General features: G+C 46.1%; 1 protein-coding gene across 1 annotated transcript; it reads left to right on the forward strand.

Moving 5' to 3' along the window:
- The first annotated feature begins 4,340 nt into the window (after positions 1-4,340).
- Positions 4,341-27,533, forward strand: LOC135805801 (dnaJ homolog subfamily A member 3, mitochondrial-like). Its single transcript, XM_065319903.1, has 14 exons — positions 4,341-4,729; positions 6,931-6,969; positions 8,011-8,096; positions 12,885-12,968; positions 13,678-13,729; positions 14,141-14,337; positions 15,263-15,418; positions 15,753-15,900; positions 16,051-16,118; positions 17,025-17,096; positions 17,553-17,609; positions 18,095-18,210; positions 20,214-20,266; positions 26,772-27,533. The coding sequence occupies exons 1-14, from the start codon at positions 4,663-4,665 to the stop codon at positions 26,897-26,899; spliced, it is 1,323 nt and encodes a 440-aa protein (XP_065175975.1). The 5' UTR covers positions 4,341-4,662; the 3' UTR covers positions 26,900-27,533.
- Positions 27,534-27,666: the final 133 nt, after the last annotated feature.

The raw sequence follows: 27,666 nt of genomic DNA on the forward strand, positions 1-27,666 counted from the left end.
CAAGTCAAGAGGAGAACCAGCGTGGGAAATCGGCTGGGCTATGTAATGCTACGTGTGCGCCAACAAGCAGATTCGAGGAAGCGACATCGCTTGGAGTCCATAATAATTATTTTGTTTTTTAATTGAACACAGTTACTTTCTAATTGCTAAGCTCTTTTCCACTACCATCAGGATTCAAGAACTCAAGAAATATTCCGGTAAAATACGAGCAACTACTAGTATTACTTCTAGAACCAGTGCCGGATCGAATGACTATTAGTATTAGGAACTTACAAGTGTAGCCACTTCTCTGTTCGGTCACGTGTCCGTGGTCTCACTCACCTCTGAAAGACTAGTGTGTTTATTAGTAGCTATCTCAGCAGGGTAGCACTACAAGTACGGTCGGTACATGCAAGAGTACATAATCCGGGGGTTATCATGGTTATGTATAGAGCTCAAACGGTCACGGTTTTACCCCTAACGGTTGACTGCTAAGCTAACGGTCGGTTTAACGGTACAACGCACACATGTACAATGCTCTTGCATGCTCATTCATACATACTCTCTCACCAAGAGATCAGATATGACCGAGTTGACAGCCCAGAAATTGCGTACGCGTGCGACAGCCTGCGAAAGCGCATACTTTGCAACGACCTGATACTTGAAAAATTGACTGAAAAGTTACTGCGTAACCGTTATCTTTATCGGTTAACCGTTAATTCTTCGTAAACGGTCTGCAACCGGTTAATCGGACTAACCGTTTGAGCCCTAGTTATGTACTCTTGGTACATGTATGATGTAATAGCAAGAGTATCCAACTTTGAGTCGGGTCGAGCGAGCTGCAACTCCCCGTGTCGAAAGGCGGGCTCACACCCCTACTGGCCCTAGGTAACATGGCTACATGTACTTCCCCTTGTCTAACCTCCAAGACGAAAATTAATGATAGTAGCCGACTGGCCTGGACGGTGTGAAACAGAGCGTCTCTGTATGTTTGTATCCATGGTGATGGTTTGGCATGGAGAGCCAAGAGTTCATGAACTCTTGGTGGTGCTCTTCAGACATATTATCTTCCTCGGCCTACTCAAGCTCAATGGATGAGGGGTGAATCCCCCCCAAAACACTGCCAGTATTGAGCAGGGAGTGGTGCTTTCTTGCAGATTTGCTGAGTCGAAGGTTCGATGGACTTCTCGTGTGCTCTGGATGGCAGTCGTGAGTCAGTTTGTGGAAACGCGTGAGCTCTGGTGTGGGGAGCACCTTTCCTACAATGCAACATGATGAGAATATCAGAGAGTGGTCTAAGACAAAGCACACCAGGTTCAAATCCTACTTGGAAGCAGAAGGATGAGTCGTGCTGTGACCCACAGTTACTGAGTTAGGGAACTCATGGCCTGGCACAAGTGGAACAAAGTTACATGGATGCAACGAATGGGACTTTAAAAAATTATTTGTTGATGCCATCTTTATGGGATTTTCTGTCTTTGGTGGTGGGTCTGATCGACCCACCTCCCACCGCTTTAAAAATGGGTCCAATAACATAAAAGAGAATATGGAAGGAAAGAAGGAAAGGAAAAGAACGGCGGGAAGAGATACGTTGAAAAAGACTTGAAACCACAAAGCAGAATAGCTCAGGATCCAGAATAGCTGAGGAACTGACAGAAACGGAACCACAATGGCACGGGTCCACATTAGGGGTGAAAGGATGATGTGGTTAAGTCGATTAATTAGTCGAAAAAATCTAGTCGATTACGATTTTTCTATTCGCTACAGCATTTTCGTACGACATACTATACGGTACGACGAAATATCCGGCATGTGCAGTGTGTCTACATGACTTTACTGCGTGCAGCACATGTACCAGAGTACGAGTCGATGCACGTGCAGAGAAAAAGAGCCGCGTGTCACACAACAGATCTAGAGTACTCTAGATCTATTGTGTGACACGCGGCTCTTTTCTCTGCACCGCGCACTGATTCGTACCCGCGAACTTTCGTTCCGGTTGCTTCACGGAACTCACTGTTCTGGACAAGTAGCCTTCAGAATCAGTTTGTGCCTGTGCGACGGTCGATGTTTCCAATATTTTTGTTCTCTTTGAAGTTTCAAAATTGATTGTAGTTGATGCAAAATGGTTTAATCGATAATAATCGATAAGCAATCGATAAGTTTTGGATTAACCGTTAAGGAATATCCCTTAATCGTTTCACCCCTAGTCCACATACAATATTGACTTTTGGGAAGCTAAAATTACACACAAACAGAAGCATAATAGTAGAGTAAAACCTGATGTAATCTGTGTTTAGCGACCACCTGCTCTTAACGACCGTTTTTTCCATGCACCGACAGTTCTACACACACACTGTGGGACCTGATTCTAAAGACCACCTGGCTTTAACGACCGTTTTTTCCATGCACCGACAGTTCTACACACACACTGTGGGACCTGGTTCTAAAGACCACCTGGCTTTAACGACCGCTTTTGCTTGCACCGTGGGGTGGTCGCTTAAACCAGGTTTTACTGTAGTTGCCAGGAAGCTGGACATATTGACAGCAATCGGGCAGCTGGAAACAGCCTGAACAACTGTGATTATCCTTACACAATGACATGAGAGCACAATATGGATCTTCCTTTTCGGCTGCCTGTTTCTGCCTCGCCCATTTCCTCCCCTTGCAGACATTAATAATCAATCGGCCTTCTCTTTTCTCTTCCGTGTCGTTGATACAAAGTGATACGTGGCGCAGATTTGAGTGAGAACAGGGGTTAGAAACCCGAATATTAATATGGGTCACTCAAATCAACTGCCCCGTAAAACACTGGCAGCAACATCAGGGGCGTCGGACACGGTACGGTCACAACGGTATTGACCGTACCTATTTTTGCCCAAGGTGCCCCGTGAATCAATAAAATACGCTGATCTGGACTCTCAGTCAGGGCGCGTTCGAATTGTCTTCATGAACTGTTCAAACGAATTTTAAAAAGAGATTAGTTGAAGTGTCCCATTAGAACGGTTTCTATCATTTTAGAGTTTTTCAGTGGAATTGTCATGGCGATGATGACGTGCGATCAGATCAACCATCTCCACCGTGAGACTCCACATACTACGTGACGTAGCTATTCCAAACTCTTTGAAACTAATCCACCTCTCCCATCGGATGAGGTTGTGGAGTTTCGAGGAGCTTCGTTTTTTCTGAAGAGGCCAATAAGAAACTCCTCGAAAAGTCAAAGAGTGATAATTCGAACACGCCCTCAATTTCCAAAATTTTCCGCTCAGCCATCCCTCCCCCTACGAGTAAACTGAACCTCAGGTGGCTGACCGTACCACACTAAAATACCTTCCGACGCCCCTGAACATCAAGCCGCGCATGTTCCTTGATGTTGGCAGTTTATAAAATATATCGTAGTTGTTCTCCGGCCAGTACCTACAGCATAGACACATTGCTGCAGATTTTATTATTTTAGCAACTGTGCGGTACGCGGTGCTGTCACAGATGGAGATGAAAATCCTCTGTGTATAGGTCATTCTTACTTTCATGTACAATCATGTACTATGGTCTATGCACAGTTAAGTCACCATGGCATGCTGTGCTTGGTGAAATTCTAGCCTGTTCGCTCTTCGGCACTACCGGTACGTTCCTCGGCACCCGCCAGTACTGTAATCTTATCTATACTGCCACAGGAGTGGTTATACGCCTATAGCCTACTAGCAATGATGCTGTTTAATTTTCTACATTCCATTTTTTTTAGAATCAGTGTCACCAAACAATACAAACACCAGGGAGTACTAAAAACCGTTTTTTTTTATTTTAGCACATGTACTCCCCCTGGCCTAGGCCCTGACGTGACAATCACTGTCCGCATAATCTAAACACAAAAGTGAGCAAGACACACTTACCTCTTCAAGAGAGTACGAGTCCTAACTTGATTGGCTGCCGTTGTCACATCACGTAGCTCCATGGTACTACCGCTGAAGCCTTTGAGCAACATTTTACCTTCAGACTCGACTCACACAATCTGTCCAAGAACTTGAGGAAGTACATTGTATTGTTCGAGTCGGACTTCCAGCCCAGGAAACCGCAATCATACTAGTAAGTAAAGTACTAACGAGCTCCATAGCTGGGACAAAGATCGCAACTCGAATTTAAGGTACAATTTGCCAACATTTCCCTCACAGTCCGACACTCAAAGTCTTCTTCTTGCTGATGTCAAGAGTGGGGGTTATCAAGGTTATGAACTCTTGCTGATGTGTATGCGCTTCTTCATGCAGTTCTTGCTGGTCATGTCATCCTACATTTTCATGTCCTCACTTTCGCATTTCCCGCGACCAACGATCAGGGAAAACCCCGAAGCGATTACGTAAAGCGTGAGCCTCTGATTCATCAAAAATAGATCTCTGTTTAATAGTCTGTACATTTTGGCATCGACAGATATATCCCATTCTGGATTATTTGAACATTTTCTACACTACAAGTACAACGTATCTCTTGTCCACACAGCTAGCTGTAGGATCCAGTTGATATTACGGTTCCCTTCCCCCTAACTCTAGCCGTAACCAGTTCGAAAGCAATAATTATATATTCATAGTTCATACGAGCGAAGTAATGATTATGTCTATGAGTAGAAATGCGTAGTACCGGTGACCGTGCTTATTAGCTCGTGTCGTAAATTTCTCAGCAAGTACAGCTGCGATCATGACATGTATTTCTCAGCGGTTGCTGCTTTCAGCTCGCGGGACCCTCTTCAGAACTCCATTGTCAGGTGAGAAATGTTTTCTTCAAAAATCGAATTGCTACAGTACACACCGACATTTATTTACTAGTACATTATTGTGTTTTCACACAATCTCACACAATCGTCAATCAAATGATTGGCGATTTCGTCTGTGATCGGTGGGGTGGTGAGCGAAAGTCAAAATGGAAGGTGCTAATATCAAACCCAAAACAGCAAGCCAGGCATGTGGATACTGAAGGAGTTAGTCCGCTTGGGTATGATATTGCATGTTGATATTGTGCTGTAGAGGGTGTAAATGCTGTGATACTGACAATATCCGACAAACATCACACACGCACACATACACACACCTAGTAAAAGATGAAACACATGTAATCGTAATCATTCATCAAGTGACAGGGGTGTAGCAGCCGGGCTTTGGCTGGACCACTTTTTTTTAACATAATGCCAAAAGTGCCCAGAATACAGGATTTTGCACCCAAATTTCAAAATTTTCACAGGGGAGACCCCGGACCCGTCCGGCCAGACTACCTCCAACAGCAGTGCTACGTCCCTGAGTGACTCGGGAATCATGCCCACCATCCAGGTCCGCACTTTGGCTTTGAGCATGGCTTTATTTCACACCCCATAGCATGTAGTTGCCAATCAAAAGAGGTGGGGGTGAAAGCTGATCACGGCTGAAGAACCGTAAGGAACTGAAAATAGAAAGAAAAGAGAGAAAAGGAATAGAGAAAGGTAACTAGAAGGGGACTATTGAAGTGCCGAAAGCTGGGTCTCTGAGGCATGATGTGAGCTTAGTGGCGACTGTGGCTAGGATCAGAGAATTGCGTATTCTGTGGCTAGAGTAGAGGAGTCGGAGAACCAGTTATAACAGCTAAGATGTGGGGATGGAGGCGCAATTTAATCACGTGGCAAGTTTGAGTAAGTGAGTGCGCCGCCTATGCAACAGTGGGGTGGTCTGGGTTGGGTGAGAGCATACAGTTCAGTGGAAGGGGTCAAGTGGGCTTCGCAGAAAAGGAGCTTTAGAATCTCTCTGTGATGTGTTTCTAGGCATGTTACGTTTGTTGCTGATAAGCCAGCCCAAGACACGTCAGCATAATCAAAAAGCGATCTAAGGTGCATAGCGCAACTCTGCGTGACAATGCGAGCATTTTGACATACATACCGTAATTCCGCGCATATAAGCCCATGGGCTTATATGTGAAATAATGCAGTTTGGGAATAAAATATCCAGTAAAACATGTTCGTTTTTTAGCCCATGGGCCAATATTCGAATTTTGAAGGTTCACGAAAAAGTACAAGTCCGTTCTCATAGTGGGTCTATCATATTCTTCTGGTAAACTACTAAACTCCACTGACCTGCTGTACCATGGTAGCAAGAGTCCATTATTGTGAAAATATTCTACTTGACAAGTGAGTCGTATGTGTGCCTGTTTATTAGCCCATGGGCTTATAAACGGAGGTGGGCTTACCGGTATATCCGGATATAGGCCCATGGGCTTATATCCGGATATAGGCCCATGGGCTTATATGCGCGGAATTACGGTAATGTGTTTTGGTTACATGTTTGGATAATTAGAGTGTCGAGATAATTACCGTATTTTCCGGGGTATAAGCCGCACTTTTTTTCGCTAAAAATCGGACCAAAATCGCCCCTGCGGCTTATACACCGAATATGCTTGCGCGAATGAATGCTTAGCATACATCAGTATGCATGCTGACGTCATGTGACATGTCATTCGACTCTTCGCGCCTGTGTTGCTATCCCGGCACTTTTACTACTACTTCGAAGTAGTTTTAGTGCATCAGTGGCAGCGAGACTGAAGATAGTGCAGATGACATGGAGTGATCTGTAGTCAACACAGCAATACACCAACATCTCTGCAGCAACCTGTGGTGCACTAACACTTCATAATCTGATCTAACATGGTATTTAGCTCCATAACCATAATAAATTTGTAGAAAGGCCATTTGTCAATGAGTGTGAAAAATCTTGGTTTGTGGGTGCGGCTTATACTCCGAATACCAACTTTTAGTCAATATTTTGCCTCAAAAAGGGGGGTGCGGCTTATACCCCGGTGCGGCTTATACCCCGGAAAATACGGTAGAAGTTTTTCTACGGCTTTTGGGGGTTTGAATTATCAGGATTCGACCTGTATTTCCCATCACATTATGATGAATCCTGTGTGCTTTCCTCTTCCAATCTGCTTTTTTCTGGGTTTATGCAGAGACCCTTTCAAGCACAAGAGCGTTTCATACGCAGGGAGGTGAGAAATGCTGCGAAATTTTCTCTTGTATGCCATTTGGAAAGCAAATGTCTGTGAGATAGATAGAGACAGACAGACAGACAGACAGACAGACAGAGACAGACAGACAGAGCGAAGAGATGTTGAATTGCTGATTGTGTTTGTTTCATAAACCAGAGAGCTCAGCTCAGGACCCTCACTGTATGTGTATATGAAGATCCATGTCATCATCTGATCATTGTGCTGAGCTAGCTAAACTGGTGCTCCATCTTATGTCACGTGAGATGCGAACAGACCCACAAACACGTGCACACACGTACATACACACACACACGCATACATACACACACACACACACACATACACACACACACACACACACACACACACACACACACACACACACACACACACACACACACACATACATACACACAAACATACACACACATACAGCCATAATTGTGAAATAAAGCATGGAGGACCCTGGCTAGCGCCAGACGTTACTATTGAAATGTAACTGTACCTGTAACTATCATACCTAACTGTGCATGTGTGTCGACCTTCATGCAATATCTTGTTCTCTTGTCATGATGCATGTAACACTGTTGTTCCAGCTAGTTCCGCTAGTGTTGTCCGTGCTAGCGCTTTGTTCTCCTGGCGCCCGCGGCCCGATCATGTATCAAGGCAGCGCAGTGCATGCATGCAGTGATTGTGGTGTCGCGCGTGTGGAGCTGGTGCGTGACACGTGCTGGTCATTTTTATACTCCGCCATATTTTCTCCTTTGGACTTGGTCCTTCGTTTGGGACCGGGTCTTCCTTCTTCTTTCTTCTTGGCACTCGACTTTAGTTTTAGCTTTGTTTGCTCTCCCAAAATACAATGTGAACCATTACTCTCTGGCTCTCTGGCTTGTCGCGTGTGCCCGTCGGAGGGAGTGATTAGTTTACACTATGTAACGTCGTTTGCATAACTTCGGGAATTGGGCATGTTTTCTCTCCTGCCCTTGCCAAAGTCAATTCTCAATAATACTGTAATGATAATTATTATGTTGTGTCCTGTAGGTGGCCTACGGAAAGAGGATTTGTATAAAACGCTAGATGTCCAGCAAAATTCTTCCCAAAATGACATCAAGAAAGCATATTATAAGGTAAATTATACTTTGAGCATTTTCTTTGTAGCGTTTTGTCTTCTGGGAAACTATACTTGGAGATTGACCTTTTAAAATGCTTGCGCCCGTGTGGGCTAACTTGGCTTTGATACTCAAAGCCGGCATTTAAAAAAAGGATATGCGTTGCGCTCTGATCCTGTGGCTTGCTATGATTGACATCACATGTCAGCAACTAAAAGTTGCTTTTTAGGCCATGTAAAATATATTGATTGTTTATTGTCAGATTTTTCCTGAGAAATCGGGGCGGACGGGAGTTGTTTTTCGCGTATATGGCTGTAGGGTAGGTGTTCGTATTTTCTACTCACACGCACACGAACCCTTCGAAGACTGTATATTCATGCACTCGAGTACTCATACACTCGAATCATCACACAAACTGTGGGGCTTGATCTGTCTTACAACGTTCTTGCAAGACGATACAACAACAGCTCCTGTTCTCTACAAATCCTTAGACACACACTAAAGCACTATCAACTAAAAACCAGCTAATTTATGCACAGAACATATCCTGAAAAGCAGCGAAACAAAGGAAGCCAAAGCAGCAGGCATGGAAAGATCCCGTACGCACTATGAACTCTTGCACTCTAGATATGTGCAGCGTACGATACTAGTTCAGCGGCTACTAACACTAGCATGACAGACATGAATGAAACCGCAACCAAGTGAGCGTGACACAGATTACGAAGGTAATGAAAAGAACCAGACTGTCATCGCACAACCGCCTATTGTCGGCTCACACACAGAAACCAGATAGTCTAGCAATATATGAAATGCGACGGAACATAATCCCCCTCTCACACAAAGGGTATAAGACTGAGTGTGATACCAAACAGTAACGATAGAACATGAAAAGACAAAGAACTAAAAGGAAATATGCAGGTCCATTCTATGCTGCTACTGTCACTACGGTGGGCTAAGGCACTGAATTCCTCAGCCACTATCTGCACACAATGGAACAAGCTGGTGAACACTCCGGCGCTTGATCTTGTCGGCGATCTTCACGTCCACTACCCTTACATGACCATCGGCTCCTGGATGGGTTCCTACGACTCTGCCTAGTGGCCACTGGCCACGTGTCACATCCGGACTTGGGCACAGCACCAAGTCGCCTTTCTGCAGCTCTCTTCTCTCTGCTCTCCATTTCTTCCTGAGGTTCAATAGCGGAACCAGTTCCTTCATCCAGCGGGTCCATACATGACACACATGCTGCTGTACTACTTGCCAACGCTTCCGCGGGTGGACGGCGTCAGAGGCATTCACTTCCATCTCCAAATCAAGTGGTTGCACTATGCGGCCAACGAGGAAATGATTCGGGGTCAGCACATCGGCATCCTGCGGGTCAGTGCTGAGCTGTGTGAGAGGACGGGAATTCAGGATATTCTCAACCTCGGTGAAGGCAGTGACGAGCTCCTCATCAGTCAAGCTGGCCTTGCCCAGCACATGAGTGAGTGCACGCTTTGCTGCTTTCACTACTGCTTCGAAGATACCGCCAAAGTGGGGAGAACGTGGTGGATTGAAACGCCATTTGATACCATCATCGGCGGACCGACGTTCTACCTTCTGCCAATCAATCTGCTCGGCAGCTTCACGAAGCTCTCTCTCAGCGGCAACGAAATTGGTGCCGTTGTCGGATATCATGACGGATGGATTTCCCCGACGCTTTACGAATCTAGAGAACGCCATCAAGAAGCTGTCTGCGTTCAACGATGTCGCCATCTCTAGGTGACAGGCCCGGGTCTCCACACAAGTGAAGACGCACAGATAGCGTTTCTGCTGTGCCCGACTGCGGCCTTGTTTCGTGAGAAATGGGCCCGCGAAGTCGACTCCACAATTGCTGAAGGGTTTGAACGACTGAGTTGTTCGTACACTGGGCACAGGTCCCATCAGCTGTTCTGCTGGTTTAGCATTCATCCGCTGGCACCTCACACAACTTCGGCGTGCGCGTTTTACAGCTGCAAGGCCGTTCACGATCCAGAACCTCTGCCTGAGATTCGCCAGTAGGTGTTGGGACCCTGCAGAATGGTGGCATTGTTGATCCTCTTGCATGATCAACAGCTGTGTCACCCGATGGTTTGGTGGCAGCAACATGGGCTGCTGTAGACCACGGCCGAGATGTGCCGATTCCTTTAGTCGTCCACTCAGTGTCAGTATAGGAACACCTTCAATTGTGAGCAACACCGGATTCAGCCGTTGTAGCGGGTCGGATGCCGGCAGAGTCTTTCCAAGTGCAAGTCGCTGGATTGTGCCTCCATAGGTGTCGACTTGAGCCGCTCTAATCCAGTGTAGTTCCGCATTCTGCAGTTCTTGCGGCGACAACTCCTCCGTAGCGTGTTGTTCTGTGGAGTTGCTGGCTGCACTCTTTGCAGACGTCCCGTCAGTCTGTTGCAATGGTACCACTACCGCGCTGGTGGGAACCGCTCGCCCCCTCGTGATCCTTGCTCTCAGGTTGCCTAGGAATCGCAAGCACCATGCCGTGATGCGTACTAGCCGCGACCAGGACGAGTACGTAGATGGGCTTAGCCTGATCTGTTCATGTTCGACGGCGAACGTGATGGCTGGCTTCTTCTTCAGTTGTCCGGGGAGCTGAGCTGGCACAGTGAGGTTGGTTTTCGGCCATTCTGCCGGTGCCGACTGCAGAAACTGGGGTCCTCTCCACCAGGTATCGTTCCGTATGAAGTCGGCTGCGCGCTCGCCACGGGTGCCGAGGTCGGCTGGATTGACTTTGCCTGGCACATGGCGCCATTGATCGGCTGTAGTACTCTTGATGGCGTTCTCTAGATTCGTTCACAAACCCAGACATGCCTTTTTCTTCTCCTTTCTTGTTTGAAGCCATTTCGGCGCAGAGTGAGATAGATCCATGCGATGCAGATGAATCGTCAGCCACGAATAACATCTTGCAAGATAATTTCTAGGATACACAATAAAGGAACAGTGAAACAACCAACATAGGACAACAAAGAAAATCAGGCAGCTGATAATTATTACTTTATTAGTTTCACTTTTCAAGCGCATACCGGTAGCACCTACATGTATGGTTCAATCTGTGGACTTGGCCTTCAAAGATCTACAGCCACGCATGTATGGTTCAATCTGTGAACATCTACAGCCACGCTTATTAGAGCCAGTATACAGTAGGCATAGATCGCAGCAAACACAGTACAGCTACCAATACTGAAAAATAAAATAATTTGGCCGGGAAGAAACTCGGGGCGGGCGCTGCCGATAAACAATCAATATAATATTATGTTTTACTTGTCGTTAATTACTGGTACATGTTTTCAAGTTAGATGGCATCTTCTTTAGTGAGTACCGTAAAGTACCGTTGATCCCCTACGCCATGTCACTTCCCAGCTGGGTTTTCGGCGGGGGGCGGGAATTCGATCAAGGCTGTAAAGTGCAGTACGATGTACAACAACGTGGAAGATCAGACTCGATGTGCTGGATTGTGCATATTTTCATCCTGCACTGGCACGTATTGTGTACAGCAGTACATGCGTCGGTTTAACATCGTATTTAGTTGTATACGCTGAAGTCGCTTCACAGGCAGAAATTCGACAGGGGGCGGCAAATAGAGAGGGGGCGGATCAACGGTACTTTACGGTATTAGTATGAACTGATATTTTACTTTTGCTGTTTGACTAGTGTTTTCATTCTCCTGGCAACGGTCCTGATGTGAATGGTGTTTCTTGTACCTACAATGCTGGCTTCCAGTATTAGGGAGGTTTCGCTCTACGGAATTACGTATGAAAATAACGTAGGAACGGCACGGAATTTTCATACGTAAAAATTAGGGGTGAAACAATTATACCGAATATTCGAATACTCGTTTGGATTTTCAAATATAATCGTACTCGGAATAAATCAGAGTACTCGCTCATACATGGTACATGCATTTACCACAGAAGTCTGCAGTTTCAGAGCAGCAGTCAGCAGATATTGATGTGCAGACTGTGTGATGAACATTTGTACACGAGTAGAGAGAGCCCAAATGACCCACCAACCAATACACCCGAGAAAAGAACTGCCAATCGATTCAATCAGGGTTGTATCATGTGATTTTTAAGGCGGTTGGTGTGCGATTTTTAGGATATCAAGAATACTCGAATATTCGATCGGAGAAAATCAGAGTACTCGAACTCGGGATCTCAGTGCCAACTTTCACCCCTAGTAAAAATCAGAGCTGTTGGGTTTCGCTCTACGTGATTTCAACACGACTGCTAAACATGCGTTGTTGCTTTGGAGACGCGTTGGCTGCATGCGTCTACCGCATGCACCATGAACCGAAACCGCGTTTTCCATTTTATTTTGCACGTGGTGTACGGTGTGTGTACCTTGTGTTTCGCGCGGCTTGAACGTTGCCATGGACAAAGGTGGAAAATGCGGAAAAAATATTTCAAAAAGTCCTACGGAGGACCCAACGTAGGAAAGAGCTTTCCTACGGAAATCCGTAGAGAGATTTACGTATGAAAGTTGCCCTCGCTCCCCGGCGCGTACGACATACGGATTTTCACACGTAATTACGTAGAGCGAAACCTCCCTATTATGTTCCAATGGGAACTCTGTTCCAGAAGAATTGAATCCTGCTGACAAGGGGAGTTTGTCTACTGATTTGCATGTAATGGTCAGTTTTCTACTGTAGTGTAGTGCGGAATAATGACAGCGCCACCACCACCACCACCACCACCACCACCACCACCACCACCACCACCACCACAACCACCACCACATTCTAAGTGCCGCTTGTGTTTGCCTCTTGTTGTTTTGCAGCTAGCTAGAAAGTATCATCCGGATGCTAACCGTGACAATCCAGAAGCTGCCAAGAAATTTGCACGCGTTGCTTCGGCATATGAAGTAAGTTTAGTCACATGAGCATAAGCAGTAAGCAACCTGCTGTTAAGTCTTGCCTATCTCGCCGCTCTTCAATGGTAGAGAAAGTAGCTCCAGTCCTGATCACATACGTTAGATCGGGCTTTTGTTAGGCTTGTCCATGCAAATTTTGAATGGTCGAGTAATACTACATAATTATGGTGATCCGAAGATCAACAGCTATTGTTCGGAGAGAAAAAACTGCCCAGCGGGTTGTCTTAGTTCCGGATTCCTGATCATTGATGCGTGTTGAATGATTCGTCATCTTCAATATTGCAACCAGGAGGACAAACTGTGCGGTAGCTATTCTTTACGTACGGGACATATTTGCAGTGTAGACAGGACAGGAACCCTGAGAGAGAGAGAGAGAGAGAGAGAGAGAGAGAGAGAGAGAGAGAGAGAAATGATTATAGTAGGAACAACTGTCCATACATGTTGTGAATAGCTGCTAAAATTGGCGCTGGAACTCGGTATTGCCATTGCATGCACTGAAGATGTACATGAGCCCAGAACCCGCCAGGAAAGACCTAGTTATACGAACGATTTCCCAATTCTTGTAACGCATGATAGTACTTGCTTCACTACCGTCACTGTGGGTTCCTGTTTTGCTTTTTTCTGCTGAACTGGACTAGACTTGTCTCATTTCTTTATTGTTGTTCTCTTTTTAACTTTGCTGTGCTTGCCGTTTGTTTAGACTCTGGGTAATGCAGAGAAACGGCAGAAATATGACATGCAAGGCGGTCCAGGTACGGTGCTGATTGTTTCTGGGCACAGTGATTACCGTATGGTCAGAGAACATGAAATCCTCTAGCCAGGCTGCTGCTCTGGTCTTATTCTTTCCTCGCCGACTGCTTTCCGGTTTCCTTTGTCCTGCAGCCGTACATCACATGACACTGTTGTTGTCAGTGTGTATTAGCACAAGTGTTTCTCTGTCTGTGTGTGTGTGGTGTCTGTCTGATTGTGAGCGTATGCGTGTGCTGTTCATCGCATGACATTCTGTGCGACTGTGTGTGTGTGTGTGTGTGTGTGTGTGTGTGTGGTGTGTGTGTGTGTGTGTGTGTGTGTGTGCGTGCACGCGTGTACGTGTGTTTGTGTTCTCTTGTTCCCCTTACTTCGAAATACTTATCCGTATATATTGTCTGCTTGCTTGCTTACAGCTGGTGGATTTTCCAGTACAATGGGTGGTAGTTCAGCAGGCACTGCTGGCAAAGCATCAGGCAAACCCGGTGCTCGCAAACCTGGTGAACAAGATGAGCAGCGCGCTGAAGAAATATTCAGAGCTTTTCAGGAGCAATTCGGCCGAAACTTTGACTTTGCCGACTTTGCCGAGAGATACTCGTATGCTTCTAATCAGGTATGGTTATAATATGGTTGCATTGTGCACTCATGTATTGAATGCTTAGAGGAAGAAATGAGTGTTTCATGCTCATCTTGCCGTTTGTAGCTGGCCTCTTTTTGCATGAAGCTGCAGGCTCACTACTTCACGTGCTGAGTGAAAGTTCAATGTTCATGAAATTCATTCACTACTTGTAGACCCCTGTACTGGTCAACTCCTGGTTCTGTTTTAGTTTTACAGTGTGCCATCTTCAACTTGCACGGTACTGGCATACGTATTCATCAAGGCATGCTCTAAGTGAGTTACCTGCCTGAATTGACATGTCTATCTGCTTGTAACTGGCAATGAGCAGGCACCTGGGCCTTCAGTATGAAATATGAGAGGATGTGCAAGTATAGCTGTTTGCGTGCAGACTGAAGATCTTTTTCGATTCTTTATTTTATTTGAGCTTTCAGTTCTTCTTAGATGAATGTATCTTAATGGGTTTTTGATAGGGCTGAAACGATTATACCGAATAATCGAGTACTCGTTTGATAACTCTAACGATCGAGCAATCGTTTAGATTACCGATTACGATTATTTTGCGTTTTTTTAATTTGTATCAAGAAAGTACTGTAAACCCTCGTTTTGTGAAGTTTGAATCAGTTTCCGCTGGGAGTATGCAGTTGCCAGGGGTATGCATGGTTCATGTTCTGAGGTTAAAATAATTGACTTCAAAACTGCCATGTCTCGGAGCTACCCTTTCACTAATGCAGATTTGTTGGTATTATGAAGGCATAGTTTGTGGAAACAGAGTAATGTTTGCGCAGAACTATGACTCTATTTGCTAACGATTATAATCGATTACTCGATCGTTAAGCTAAAGAGTAATTGATACTTGAAAATCCACGATCGTTTCAGCCCTAGTTTTTGATGTATTTTGATTGCTTTGCGTCTTCTTTAGATTGTTCAAGTTCACTTGACGTTTGTTGAAGCAGCTCTTGGCACGGAAAAAGAGTTAGATTTGTCCTTCACTGGTATCTGTCATCACTGCCATGGAATGAGATCCGAGCCAGGCAGCGAAACAATCATGTGCCCCAAGTGCGGTGGCACCGGAGAGGTATGTTATTTATTGGTTTTGCTCAATCATAGCCACTTGCCACACTGTTCTGTTGCTACCGCTGTTGTGTTGGTTATCTTATCACTATTCTCATGTTTGCCTGCTGTATCTACTGGTGCACATGGCTCTTTCTTCTTTCTTGTCTTGCTATGTGCTTGGTTTATTGGTGATCGGTGGCATGAAACGTGTGCATGCACCGATATCGGTTTCTCCTAGTTCTCACCGGCTGAGCGGAATGTGAAGCTCAGTTATGCTGCAAGTTGTACATAATTCAGTGGCTGCTAGTACCGCGTTTGAGCAGCCACGTTTATTTTCTCCTTTTCCCTGTTGGCAGGTCTCATTATCCACTGGATTTTTCAACATGCGCTCCACGTGTACCGACTGTTCTGGAAAGGGATTCCTTTTTACAACTGCCTGTACTGTCTGCTTTGGGCAAGGTCATACGAATCAGCAGAGAAAAGTCGTTGTTCCGTTTCCAGCTGGTAAGTTTAGGCCTTGCTCGGGACGTCCTTACAATGTTTGTTCTTATAATGCCGGTGCTGCGATGCGATTACGGCTGAGTCAAAGATGCATGGGACAGTGTACTAGCTTGTTGACGCTGTTTTTGGTGCTTTGTTTTTGTTTTGTTTTAGGTGTGTCTGATGGTCAGACTATTTCGGTGCCCGTGACTGGAGCTGGGACATTCTTTGTGCAGCTATCTGTACGTCACTGTTATTCTGACCTGTTGTATGTGTCATGCGCTGGTCTAAAAGCAGTTATGAAGAAGACATGCGCCTCAGGCCAACTCTACGCGGCAATCTGATAAATATGCATATGTGATACAAACCATCAATTGTTTCACATCGCAGTGCAAGCTTTCAGCCATAGGCCCATCTTCATGAATGGTGACTTGTTATGCTAGTGGTATATTGGTATATTGTCTTGCAAAGTACGACTTACCTACACGACTAGGGTGGCAAGTAGGGCTGAAACGATTATACCGATAACTCGCATATCGATCGTTAAGAGTGCGATCGATAATCGTTAGTGTTCAAAACGAGTACTAACGATTTTTTACGCATGCATATCAGTGACAGTATTCTAGCCCTTGCACTCCATCTGATAGTGGAATACAAGTGCAATCATGTACTTTCAAGACTTTCAAGGGCAGTAAAATTGACTTGTGGCTTTGAAAGAGATTGGGAGAGAAACTTTGTCTTTTCGGTTTATTTGTGGGAGAAGTTGGAGATGAGAGGAGTTGCCAGAGGGTGATGACATTCTTCGCTCTAGAAACAACATGAAATTCTCTACTTGAGTAGTTCATGCTGATAAAACCAGCCAGATATCTACATATGTCAACAGGTGCGGTGCCACAAATTTCTAGCGTAGCAACGGCATCATAAAATTTCTTTATCAACTGGTGTTTGGTATAGCCAACAGGAATCGATAAAACCAATATATCGATCGTTAATGATACTGGTTGATCGTGAGTTATTGAATGATCGTTTCAGCCCTAGTGGCAAGCAACATTGCTTCTAGAAGGTGACATTCAGTTGGTTTGCTACTGTAGCACAACATGGTATCTTCCATTATGAATTTAGCGTCTTGTCTCTCCTTCTGCATCTAGGTGGCTGGCAATAACAACCTTGTCCGAGAGGGTTACGATGTCCACTCCAATGTCGAAATTAGCTTTGCAAAGGTATCGTTTTGACCTGCTATGACCTGTAATGTGGTACATGTACATGCACTGGAAATTAGACCCACGGTTCACCCAATCTTGAGAATCTGTTCCCTGTCCGAATCTGGCCAGGGAAGTGCTGTGCACTTCTTGTTTTTTTTTGTGGATAGCAACTTCTCGTCTGCCGGTCCTCCCTTTCACTCCGATCATGTTGTTTGGTGGTTTCTTGGTGATAGTTGGTCGTCTTCTTAGTAGTAGCGGCTGGCTGCTTCTTCGAAGATGTCTTCAAAGCCGTTGCTGCTTTGAAATACTTCTCTCATAAGTAGTTCAGCATTGTCTTCATTTCCGTGACAGGCTTATGTCTCCTTCTCTCGAGTGCGACCGGAATTCTTATGGTACTGTGTAAATGAGCGTGGCTTCACCACCTGATCAAATGTTGTTCTCCTTTCTTTGGTCCGCCCATGTATTCTACTGCAGGCTGTACGTGGTGGAACTGTTCGTGTCGATGGTGTCAGTGGCTTGGTGGATGTTGTTGTAAGTAGCACAGTTGTTGGCCTGTAGTTACCAGTAAAAAAATAAAATAAAAATGTTACCAGTACAGCACGTGAAACATTTACACCTGCGTGTACAACTGGGCAAGTGAATAGCAACTTACTGAGAGAACCATGGCTAAGTCTTGCTAAACATCATACCCTGGTTCGGATGACCATGGTGTGTGTGTGTGTGTGTGTGTGTGTGTGTGTGTGTGTGTGTGTGTGTGTGTGTGTGTGTGTGTGTGTGTGTGTGTGTGTGTGTGTGTGTGTCAACAGGACAGGACAGGACAGGTGTGTGTGCGTGAGTGTGGGTGTGCATGGGTGTGCATGGGTGTGTGTGGGTGTGCTTGCACCCAGGCACCTGCAAGCTCAGACGCATGAATGCTTACACCTCTTCTCCATCAGTGAAGTGACCCACAGCAGGGCAACCTGCAACACCATTCGACGGTGCTCTGTTTTGGATCTGTGTGATTTGTGATTCTTTAGATACCGCCCGGGACCCAATCACATGCCACACTGCGGTTAGGTGGTCGTGGAATTAAACGTTTAAATGCTGTTGGCTGTGGAGACCACATTATTCATGTGAAAATCCTCGTTCCAAGGTGAGTAAATTGCTCTTAGAACTACCCGCCTTTACCCGTAGCATCCGCCGTCTTGTCCTTTGCCCTTTGAAAGGCTTTGTGTAAGGTAGTACCAAGAGTACATAACCAAGAGTGTGCAACTCGACGATCCCCAAGCCCACGGCGGAATTTTTTTATGACATCATTTTATGACATGGTTCGCTGATGCCATCATGCGTAGCCAGAGATCAAAGTACAAAGAATTTGTACATCACAGCTACGGTAGTCGAAGCAGAACAACGGACGATAGATCGATGTGTCCTGAACCTGGTGAACTCTCACCGTATCTACAAAAATGTGCGGGAAAGCATACACACTTGATCATACTTCAGCCAAAGAATGACGCGATAAAAAAATTCCGCCGTGGGTGAACCCATCGCAGCTCGAGATAGGAGTTGCACACTTTTGGTTATGTACTCTTGGTAGTACATTGTCAGGATGTGTCCTGTATTCATGGTAATGGGCAGAATGATCATCCATTGCTTAGTCATCCAGTGTGGACCTTCTTGTAGTGATCCTAATATATTCCCATGTTTGATCTCCCTCATCGGACGCTGCTGTCCCTAAAGCTTTTGCCACAGGGTCTAACTAGTGTAAGTAGAGAAGTTGCGCGCAACGAAAATTCATACTTCGAAGTAAGGTTGAAACAACTATACCGAATATTCGAGTACTCGCTCGGGTTTTTCAAAAATAATCGTACTCGGAATAAACCAGAGTACTCGTTCATACATGGTACATGCATTTACGACAGAAATCTGCAGTTTCAGAGCAGCAGTAGGCAGATATTGATGCGCAGATTTTGTCCACGAGTAGACAAAGCCCAAATGACCCACCTTTCCAATATAACTAGGGGTGAAACGATTAAAGGATATTCCTTAACGGTTAATCCAAAACTTATCGATTACTTATCGATTATTATCGATTAAGCACCACTGACGACAAAACTCACCATTTTGCATCAACTACAATCAATTTTGAAACTTCAAAGAGAACAAAAAATAATGGAAACATCGACCGTCGCACAGGCACAAACTGATTCTGAAGACTACTTGTCCAGCACATGTGCAGTGAGTTCCGTGAAGCAACCGGAACGGAAGTTCGCGGATACGAATCAGTGCGCGGTGCAGAGAAAGGAGCCGGGTGTCACACAATAGATCTAGAGTACATCAGGTAGATCTACCGGGTACGCGTGTAGTGTGTATCCAGAGCATGAGCAACTCGCTGTGCGTGCTGCACGCGTTGTTTGATACCTCCGTGCACGAGCGCATCGACTCGTACTCTGGTACATGTGCTGCACGCAGTAGAGTCATGTAGACACACTGCACCTGGCGGATATTTCGTCGTACCGTATACATGGTATAGTATGTCGTACGAAAATGCTGTAGCGACTAGAAAAATCGTAATCGACTAGATTTTTTCGACTCATTAATCGACTTAACCACATAATCCTTTCACCCCTGAATATAACCGAGAAAAATGACTGCCTCTCGGTTCAATCAGGGTTGTATCATGTGATTTTAAGGCCCTTGGTGTGCAATTTTAGTAGATGAAGAATACTCGAAAACTCGAATATTCGATCGGAGAAAATGAGACTCATTATCAGAGTACTCGAACTCGGGATCTCAGTGCCAACTTTCACCCCTACTTCGAAGTAAGATCTTGACCGTCCGGGTTCGAGTAAAGAAAGCTGCTATGAAGATTCGTCCAAACGCGACCGAAACAGAGCAGATCTATGAAAATAATTTTCGTCACATGGAGTACTAAGATATTGATATTTTACCACTCCCTGTCTTGACACTTCGTAACCGCGTCGACCGACGAAAAAGTCCACATGTGCGCAACCTGACAGTTTACAAATATTCTTTAGCTTTTTTTCGTTGAAATTTTCGTTGCAGTGCTACGAATTTTCATTGTGTGCGCGACCTCTCTACTGTCTCGCCTGTGCACATGCTTGCCTGCATCTGTGTGGTTTTACATTTGTGCAGACGCCTGACAGCAACGCAGCGCGAACTGATAGACAAGCTTGCTGAGGAGGAGGGTGAGACACACAGCTATGCTCTTGTTTCTTGTCTTGTTTGCTTGACGGTCACTGAGTGACGACAGTACACAGAAACATCTGTGCTTAGCACCGCTCTACCCAGAGTTTTGATGTACTAGTATTACTATTAGTGCTCACCATTTCCGCGAGAAGACCTTTTCTTTAATCAATCTTTATTAACAGTGGATGTACACGTATGTGTGAGCTCTGGCCAGCACAGTGCAGCTCCGCAAACTCTTACCATCGTAAACACGTATGTGTGAGCTCTGGCCAGCACAGTGCAGCTCCGCAAACTCTTACCATCATAAACACGTATGTGTGAGCTCTGGCCAGCACAGTGCAGCTCCGCGAACTCTTACCATCGTAAACACGTATGTGTGAGCTCTGGCCAGCACAGTGCAGCTCCACAAACTCTTACCATCGTAACGTATGTGTGAGCTCTGGCCACAGTGCAGCTCCGCAAACTCTTACCATCGTAAACACGTATGTGTGAGCTCTGGCCAGCACAGTGCAGCTCCGCAAACTCTTACCATCGTAATGTATGTGTGAGCTCTGGCCAGCACAGTGCAGCTCCGCAAACTCTTACCATCCTGACGTATGTGTGAGCTCTGGCCACAGTGCAGCTCCGCAAACTCTTACCATCGTAAACACGTATGTGTGAGCTCTGGCCAGCACAGTGCAGCTCCGCAAACTCTTACCATCGTAAACACGTATGTGTGAGCTCTGGCCAGCACAGTGCAGCTCCGCAAACTCTTACCATCGTAACGTATGTGTGAGCTCTGGCCAGCACAGTGCAGCTCGGCAAACTCTTACCATCGTAAACACGTATGTGTGAGCTCTGGCCAGCACAGTGCAGCTCCGCAAACTCTTACCATCGTAAACACGTATGTGTGAGCTCTGGCCAGCACAGTGCAGCTCAGCAAACTCTTACCATCGTAATGTATGTGTGAGCTCTGGCCAGCACAGTGCAGCTCCGCAAACTCTTACCATCGTAACGTATGTGTGAGCTCTGGCCACAGTGCAGCTCCGCAAACTCTTACAATCATAAACTCCCTAGCTCTGAGAAACCTCAACAAACAAACAAACAAAAAGAAAAGATGTAGTGACATGATTTTTGGGCGGTTTACAGTGCGCAACTCTGCATACTTCAGTACTACCGTGGTACATGTACTATGTGACAGTGGCAGTGAGTGAGTTGATGATTGGTGATGTCTTGGCCCATTTTCTTTTCTCAGTGGTGCTGTGTGCCAACAGTGTGCTTGTCTGATTGTAGTAAAATGTAATACCGGTATACACGCGCGACAGTGTTTGCTAGGAAAGTGCCATTCTATTAATGTACAGCCATGTTCAACGAGAGAGCTTGGAAGCTCAGGGCCCTACGCTATGCTTTTTTGCCTTGATGACCTAGACAAAAAAAGCATAGGGATAAATTCTTATAAATTTCTACTTTTTGTTTTTAGACATAACCTGGGATTCGAACCCGCACTATCGCCCTGCATGCATCCCCCGATACACTTCGCACACATACTATTATCCATATAAAAATCGCTCTGTGAGCGGTTCTGAAAAACCTTTACTGGTACTGCCCCGTCGTAAAAGTAAGAAATTAGAACTGGCCCATTGTCCCCCCAAATGCGAACTGATCCACCTAAATCGCGAATGACGGGACCCGAACGCACCAGTAGCACGAGGTCGGGAGGGCACAGGATCATAGGGTAACACTAGTAGTAGTAGAATTTATTATTTTGATAGGGAAGCCTACCGCTAGTACCATACATGGCCTATGCCTAGGCTATGGTCCGGACCAACGTCCCCATCTGCATCCACAGGTAGGAACCTCGTGCTACTGGTGCGTTCGGGTCCCGTCATTCGCGATTTAGGTGGATCAGTTCGCATTTGGGGGGACAATGGGCCAGTTCTAATTTCTTACTTTTACGACGGGGCAGTACCAGTAAAGGTTTTTCAGAACCGCTCACAGAGCGATTTTTATATGGATAATTTCAGCTCTTTTTCCGTTCCCTCCCCACCCCAACCCCGAAGGTAAACATGATGACCACGCGCGCGATGTACTGTATGTAGCCATGCGACTGCAATAACACACTGATACATACCAGCCCTCCCCGCCTCGCTACCCCGCACACAGATACACAAACATGTGTATGCACACGGCACACACACGTGGCCACGCACACATACGCACATGCACACGACACAAACAGGAACTTCTTCATGTATAATGCCATGCAAAGCAGTGGCCACCGTACTTGAGGAAGTCAGTTGTGAAACAAAAATAATTCAACTACAGCGTGTAGACAAGCTGACGGCCAAAGCACAACATAGCAAACATGACATTTGCCCAAGGATTGCAGTTTGCAGACCATGCCATGGAAGCAGCGAATACAGAATGTAATATCATACAAAGTGACAAGCAAGGACGTGGCCATCATACACCAGAAACTTGCAGAAAGTCACATATCCAACAGATAGAGAAGTGAACAGCAATCTGATACAGCCCACACAGGACAAAGCGGACCTGAAACTCGTCCCAGGATCGCAAGTGGCAAACCCTTTTCAATGCATAACATGCAGGTGTACGTTAGACGCATGAACATCTGACCGTGTCGCCAGCATACAATGTCATCACATGTTTACCCCACAAGTTACACACATGCACAGTAGAAGCACAATGAAAGCAATGGAAAAGTACGATGTGGTTGCTGAAGCATCTTCACACTTCAAATTCAGACTTCAATGTGGTCGTCACGGGATGATATACCTGCAAGATACAAGTGATGAAGAAAGAAAGCAGAAGGTCGTGAGGTAGGCTATGAGACACCACAAACGGTTCACCTACATGTCTGTTCAGGGCTAGTGCACTCACACGGAGAATTGTCATAATCGAGCATTTCTCAAACTGAGAAGTGCAATGAAATCCACTTGCATGCACAGGAGCAATTTTGCAATATTATGATGCGCAATTCGACACGATCTGCGATGCTGCGTGCGATGTGCCCCTGCTGTCATGATAGTGACAGTCACCGCTGTATGTTTTGTCAACGTCGCCCATGCACTCTTCTGTCAAGTCCAAAGTGCTCACATACTTGGCAATGTTTTTGCAGTGATTAACTTTTATCCTAGTTATGTCACGGGTAGCTTTAATGAAGTACCCGCAGGCCGTGTCGATCTGCACATCGTCCACTCTCTCATGTACTTGGCCTGCTTTGTCTGTGTATCCATTTCATGTGCGATCCACAAAATCGACTAGACAGTGGGTGCAATACGCTCTCTACCTGAAGACGTTCTTCTGGCGACATCTCGCCATGTACTTGGCCTGGCTTTGTCTGTGTATCCATTTCATGTTCGATCAACAAAATCTCAATGCACTACAGAGACTAGACAGTGGGTGCAATACGCTCTCTATCTGAAGACGTGAACCATTAAATTTCTTGGAAAAGTTATACGTACACCTGAAACGTAAGGGCCGTTTCACACGAGGTACAAAATCGCGTACATGTCACGTTTCCGGTTATGTTCCCTAGGAGATGGAGCACTTTTGGCGCGAAATGTGAAACGCATCGTGTACGTTTTCAGCAAGACCAGGAGGGGTGTAGAAAGCAGGATATACCCAGCGTTCTACTGACAAACTTCGTTTTCCTTGCATTGTGATCTGTCGTCGTGTTTGCTTTTTTTGCTTCTGTTTGCTTTCATTGCTGGTTGCTGGTTGTGCCTTCCGTTTCGGACAATGCCTCGCCAAATATTCTCTGATGACCTGGAGGCTAGACTTATTGAGTTGTGGGCCGACTATCAAAAGTCAAAAAGTGGCCAGATGGTGAAGCGTATTGTGAGGGAAAGGGAGATCGCCGAGAAACTCAATGCTGCGTTCCGCTCAGGATGGTTGAATCCAGAGAAAAACTTGAAATTACACTTTGAACAAGCGAGGGCAATGCAGTCCTTCTACGCCTCGCCATCCTTTGCAACCTCTCTCGTCCGTTCATCTTTCTCTCCTTGTGGCGATCAAAGAAAACGAGAATCAGGGAGAGAACATCTCCTTGCCAAACTAATAATAATTATTATTATTTTGTGTTCAAAACTCCCGCGTTCGCATGCGGATTCCGTTTTTTTCGACTTCTGTGCGAGGCAGGTCAAAGCTGCCATGGCGACTGCTGCTTGAAAAGCATGTTGCGACACTCGTGTGAAATCACGCGCTGTGTACTGTGCCTAGAACGCCCATTCGTGAAAAGCCATGTACACCTCGTGTGAAACGGCCCTAATGAAGTACAGGAATAGAGAGAGTGACTACAATACGCTCTCGACCTGATAATAGTGATAACGTGAGTACAAGACACTCTCCACCTGATAACGTGTTAGAAGGTAACATGTCTACAGTCCCACCATACCCTTCCGACACGACTGTAGACCATTAATTTTTTTGAGAAGTTATACGTACACCTTAAACGTAATGAAGTACAGGAATAGAGAGAGTGACTACAATACGCTCTCGACCTGATAACGTGAGTACAAGACACTCTCCACCTGATAACGTGTTACAGTAGTAGAAGGTAACAGGTCTACAGTCCCACCGTACCCTTCATCATTCCTCATTCACCATCGCGCGATACCCTGGCACACACTGGCAACATATCAATGGGGTGCCTTACCGTCGTCTAGAGGAGACGTCTTCGCAGCAATATTTTCCCTCCTGCGCATTCAGTCGCCGACGCGACAGCGTTCACGGGGTCCGTTCCAGTTGCGGAAGACATTCGATTCATCGGGCCAATTCAGAAACAGGGCCGTGGACACACAGGGGGCAGAGGAGAGACATTGTTAGTGGACAAGAAATATGCAGTGGCAAGTGGCGAGTGCCGCATGGATGTCAAGTTGTCATGCACAATTCAGCTATTACTTACGGTCCAGCTAGTCCTGCCATTGCTCGCTCGTCCTGGTTCCTCCTCGTTCGTCTTCCTGCACGTCTGCACTTCTCCTTCCCCACCGTTGGCTTTGCGGTACGAGGGTGCCGGAAGGAATTCGCATCATGTATCCATGTACATGAAGTCCCACCATGACTCTCCATGTACATGTCCACGGCCACGTCAGCAGTTTGTATAGTACCGGAAGGAGTTCCCACGATGTCTCCAAAGGCCTAGAGCGGACGTCTTTGCAGCAATTCTTTTCGCCCTGCGCATTCAGTTCGCCGACGATGTCTCCAAAGGCAAAGGCCTAGAGCCTAGTAGAGGGGACGTCTTTGCAGCAATTCTTTTCACCCTAGTACCCTGCACATTCACTCCGCCGACACGACAGCGTTTACCATGGTTTACGGGGCCGTTCCAGGTGCAAAAGGTCCACGTCAGCAGTTCTCAACTATTTCGCGTACGGGATAGTCGCCGCGACAGCGTTTAAGGGGTCGTTCCAGGTGCAAAAGGTATCCATCAATGGCACTTTGCAGTATGGGGTACGGAAAAGGGGCCTCCTCGTTCGACTTCGTCGACTTCTGCAGTTCTCCTTCCCGTCAGGGGTACCGAAAGGGGCCTCCTCGCAGTTGTCCTTGCCGTCAGGTCCACGTCATGCAGTTCTCAACTATTTCGCGTACGGGATAGTCGTCTTTGTCGTACGCGACATCGGCGTTTACCGAGTGGCATTGGCACAAAGCAGACCGTTGACGGGGTCACGTGTCAAAAAAGTATCAACAACGTGTCGACTACGTGTCGACCACGTGTATAGCGGTACACTCAGCGGTACACTAATTCTCGTGCCATTCTCGTGTCACAAAACTGGAACATCGAGTACCAGTATGGAAAGGCTTCAGACAGGAAGCCTTTCCAATTTCTATTTGAAAGCCCTATTTGAATATGCATTGTGGCCAGCCGTCTTTGATTGTACGGTACGGGACAGGTACGGGTCAGGTACGGTCGAGGGTATTACGACACCATCTACCGCCTTGATGACGGCAAAAAAAAGAATAGGGATGTTATAAATTTTTCAATTTCCTATTTTTTCAGGCATTACCTGGGATTCGAACCCGCACTATCGCCCTACATGCATTCCCCCATACACTTCGCATTCATACTCATTCTTCCAAGTTGCTTCACGTTATGATCTTGCGTTTAAAAGCCCTATTTGAATAGTGCGGCCAGCTGTATATGGCCAGCTGTGTTTGGTACGGTACGGTACGGTACGGTACGGGACAGATACGGGATAGCGCCAGGCGTGACACAAACACACAAACAAACAAACACCAAATTAAAGCTGTGTGGACCCTGGCTAGCGCCAGACGTTACTAAAGTAACGTCTTCTGCATAGCTACGGGAATAAAATCCATTTTCTTGTTTGCACCCTGCTTCCATGCACAGCCCAGTGTTCACAGGGAGGGGAGGGGGGGGGGGGGCTTTATAATGCACAGAGCCAGTTGTCTCACACACAGTCAGATTTCCATGAGCATCATCATGTGTACTTCTGAGTCCTGACCTACCCGCACATGTATGGTATTTCTTCATGGCGTGACTCTTAGGTGCTGAGGAGAAGGCCGTTGAACAACCAGGCTTCTTCCGCAGGCTCTGGGACAAGCTTTTTGTCAGCTTCGATCCTGAGAAGGAGAAAGAAACTAATGCACGGCGGCGGCATTCAACTGGTGGTTGACCGTCTTCAACATCCATTGCTACTACAATTGTAGTCGACTGTCTTCAGCATCGACGCCCACTGCAGTCGGTAATTGTGCTGGTCACTTTGCCGTTTCCAACTGCCATTCCACCCACATACCTTATACTGGTACTGCGGTGACGTGCCGTGTCCTGCAACAGTCATCATGCAGCACCGGTGCAGATGGTCCTGCAACAGTCATCATGCAGCGCCGGTGCAGATGGTGTTGTGGCTGGGATCATTCATACCAAGTGCCGAGGTACTCTTTGGAATTTGATGTGCCTGCACAAACAACTTCACCTTGAATTAGGCTATTTTATTCTGGTTTCTTATTATTATAAACATGTTGGCTACTTCACTGGTCAGTGATCACAGTGCTAAATCCCCTCTAGGCTGATGTATTCATGCTTGAATCCACTGCACAGCACTGTCATGCTCCTCTGCTCAAAGGTGCAGATTTTGATTGCGCTGTTTCGGAACTGCTATAGTATATCAAGTTGAAGCCTCGGTCCTTGCACTGTGAAATGTTGAATACAGAAGGTTTGAACAACATGCCGCCGTAAGGAATAAGTGAACGAAGAGCGAGCTGTGTTCTTCATTGTGAGATTATTGAAGCATTATCCAGAGACAGTTATTCTCCACTTGGTGTGTGCTCATTCACCTGTCATGCTCACATCTGTGCGAAACCGACACACCAGTAACCGACAATGAGTCAAAAACCGGTCGTATTTCACATACCGGTAATCAAATGTAGCGTCAATCAGTGA

This window comes from Sycon ciliatum, chromosome 1 (assembly GCF_964019385.1).
Source record: "Sycon ciliatum chromosome 1, ocSycCili1.1, whole genome shotgun sequence".
Taxonomy (NCBI): Eukaryota; Metazoa; Porifera; class Calcarea; order Leucosolenida; family Sycettidae; genus Sycon; species Sycon ciliatum.

Excerpts from the sequence above, each read along its gene's own strand:
- LOC135805801 (XM_065319903.1), top strand. The coding sequence starts at position 4,663 with ATGACATGTATTTCTCAGCGGTTGCTGCTTTCAGCTCGCGGGACCCTC. Across the intron at positions 13,730-14,140 it reads TGACATGCAAGGCGGTCCAG|CTGGTGGATTTTCCAGTACA; the intron begins GTACGGTGCTGA and ends GCTTGCTTACAG. Across the intron at positions 18,211-20,213 it reads GTGAAAATCCTCGTTCCAAG|ACGCCTGACAGCAACGCAGC; the intron begins GTGAGTAAATTG and ends ACATTTGTGCAG.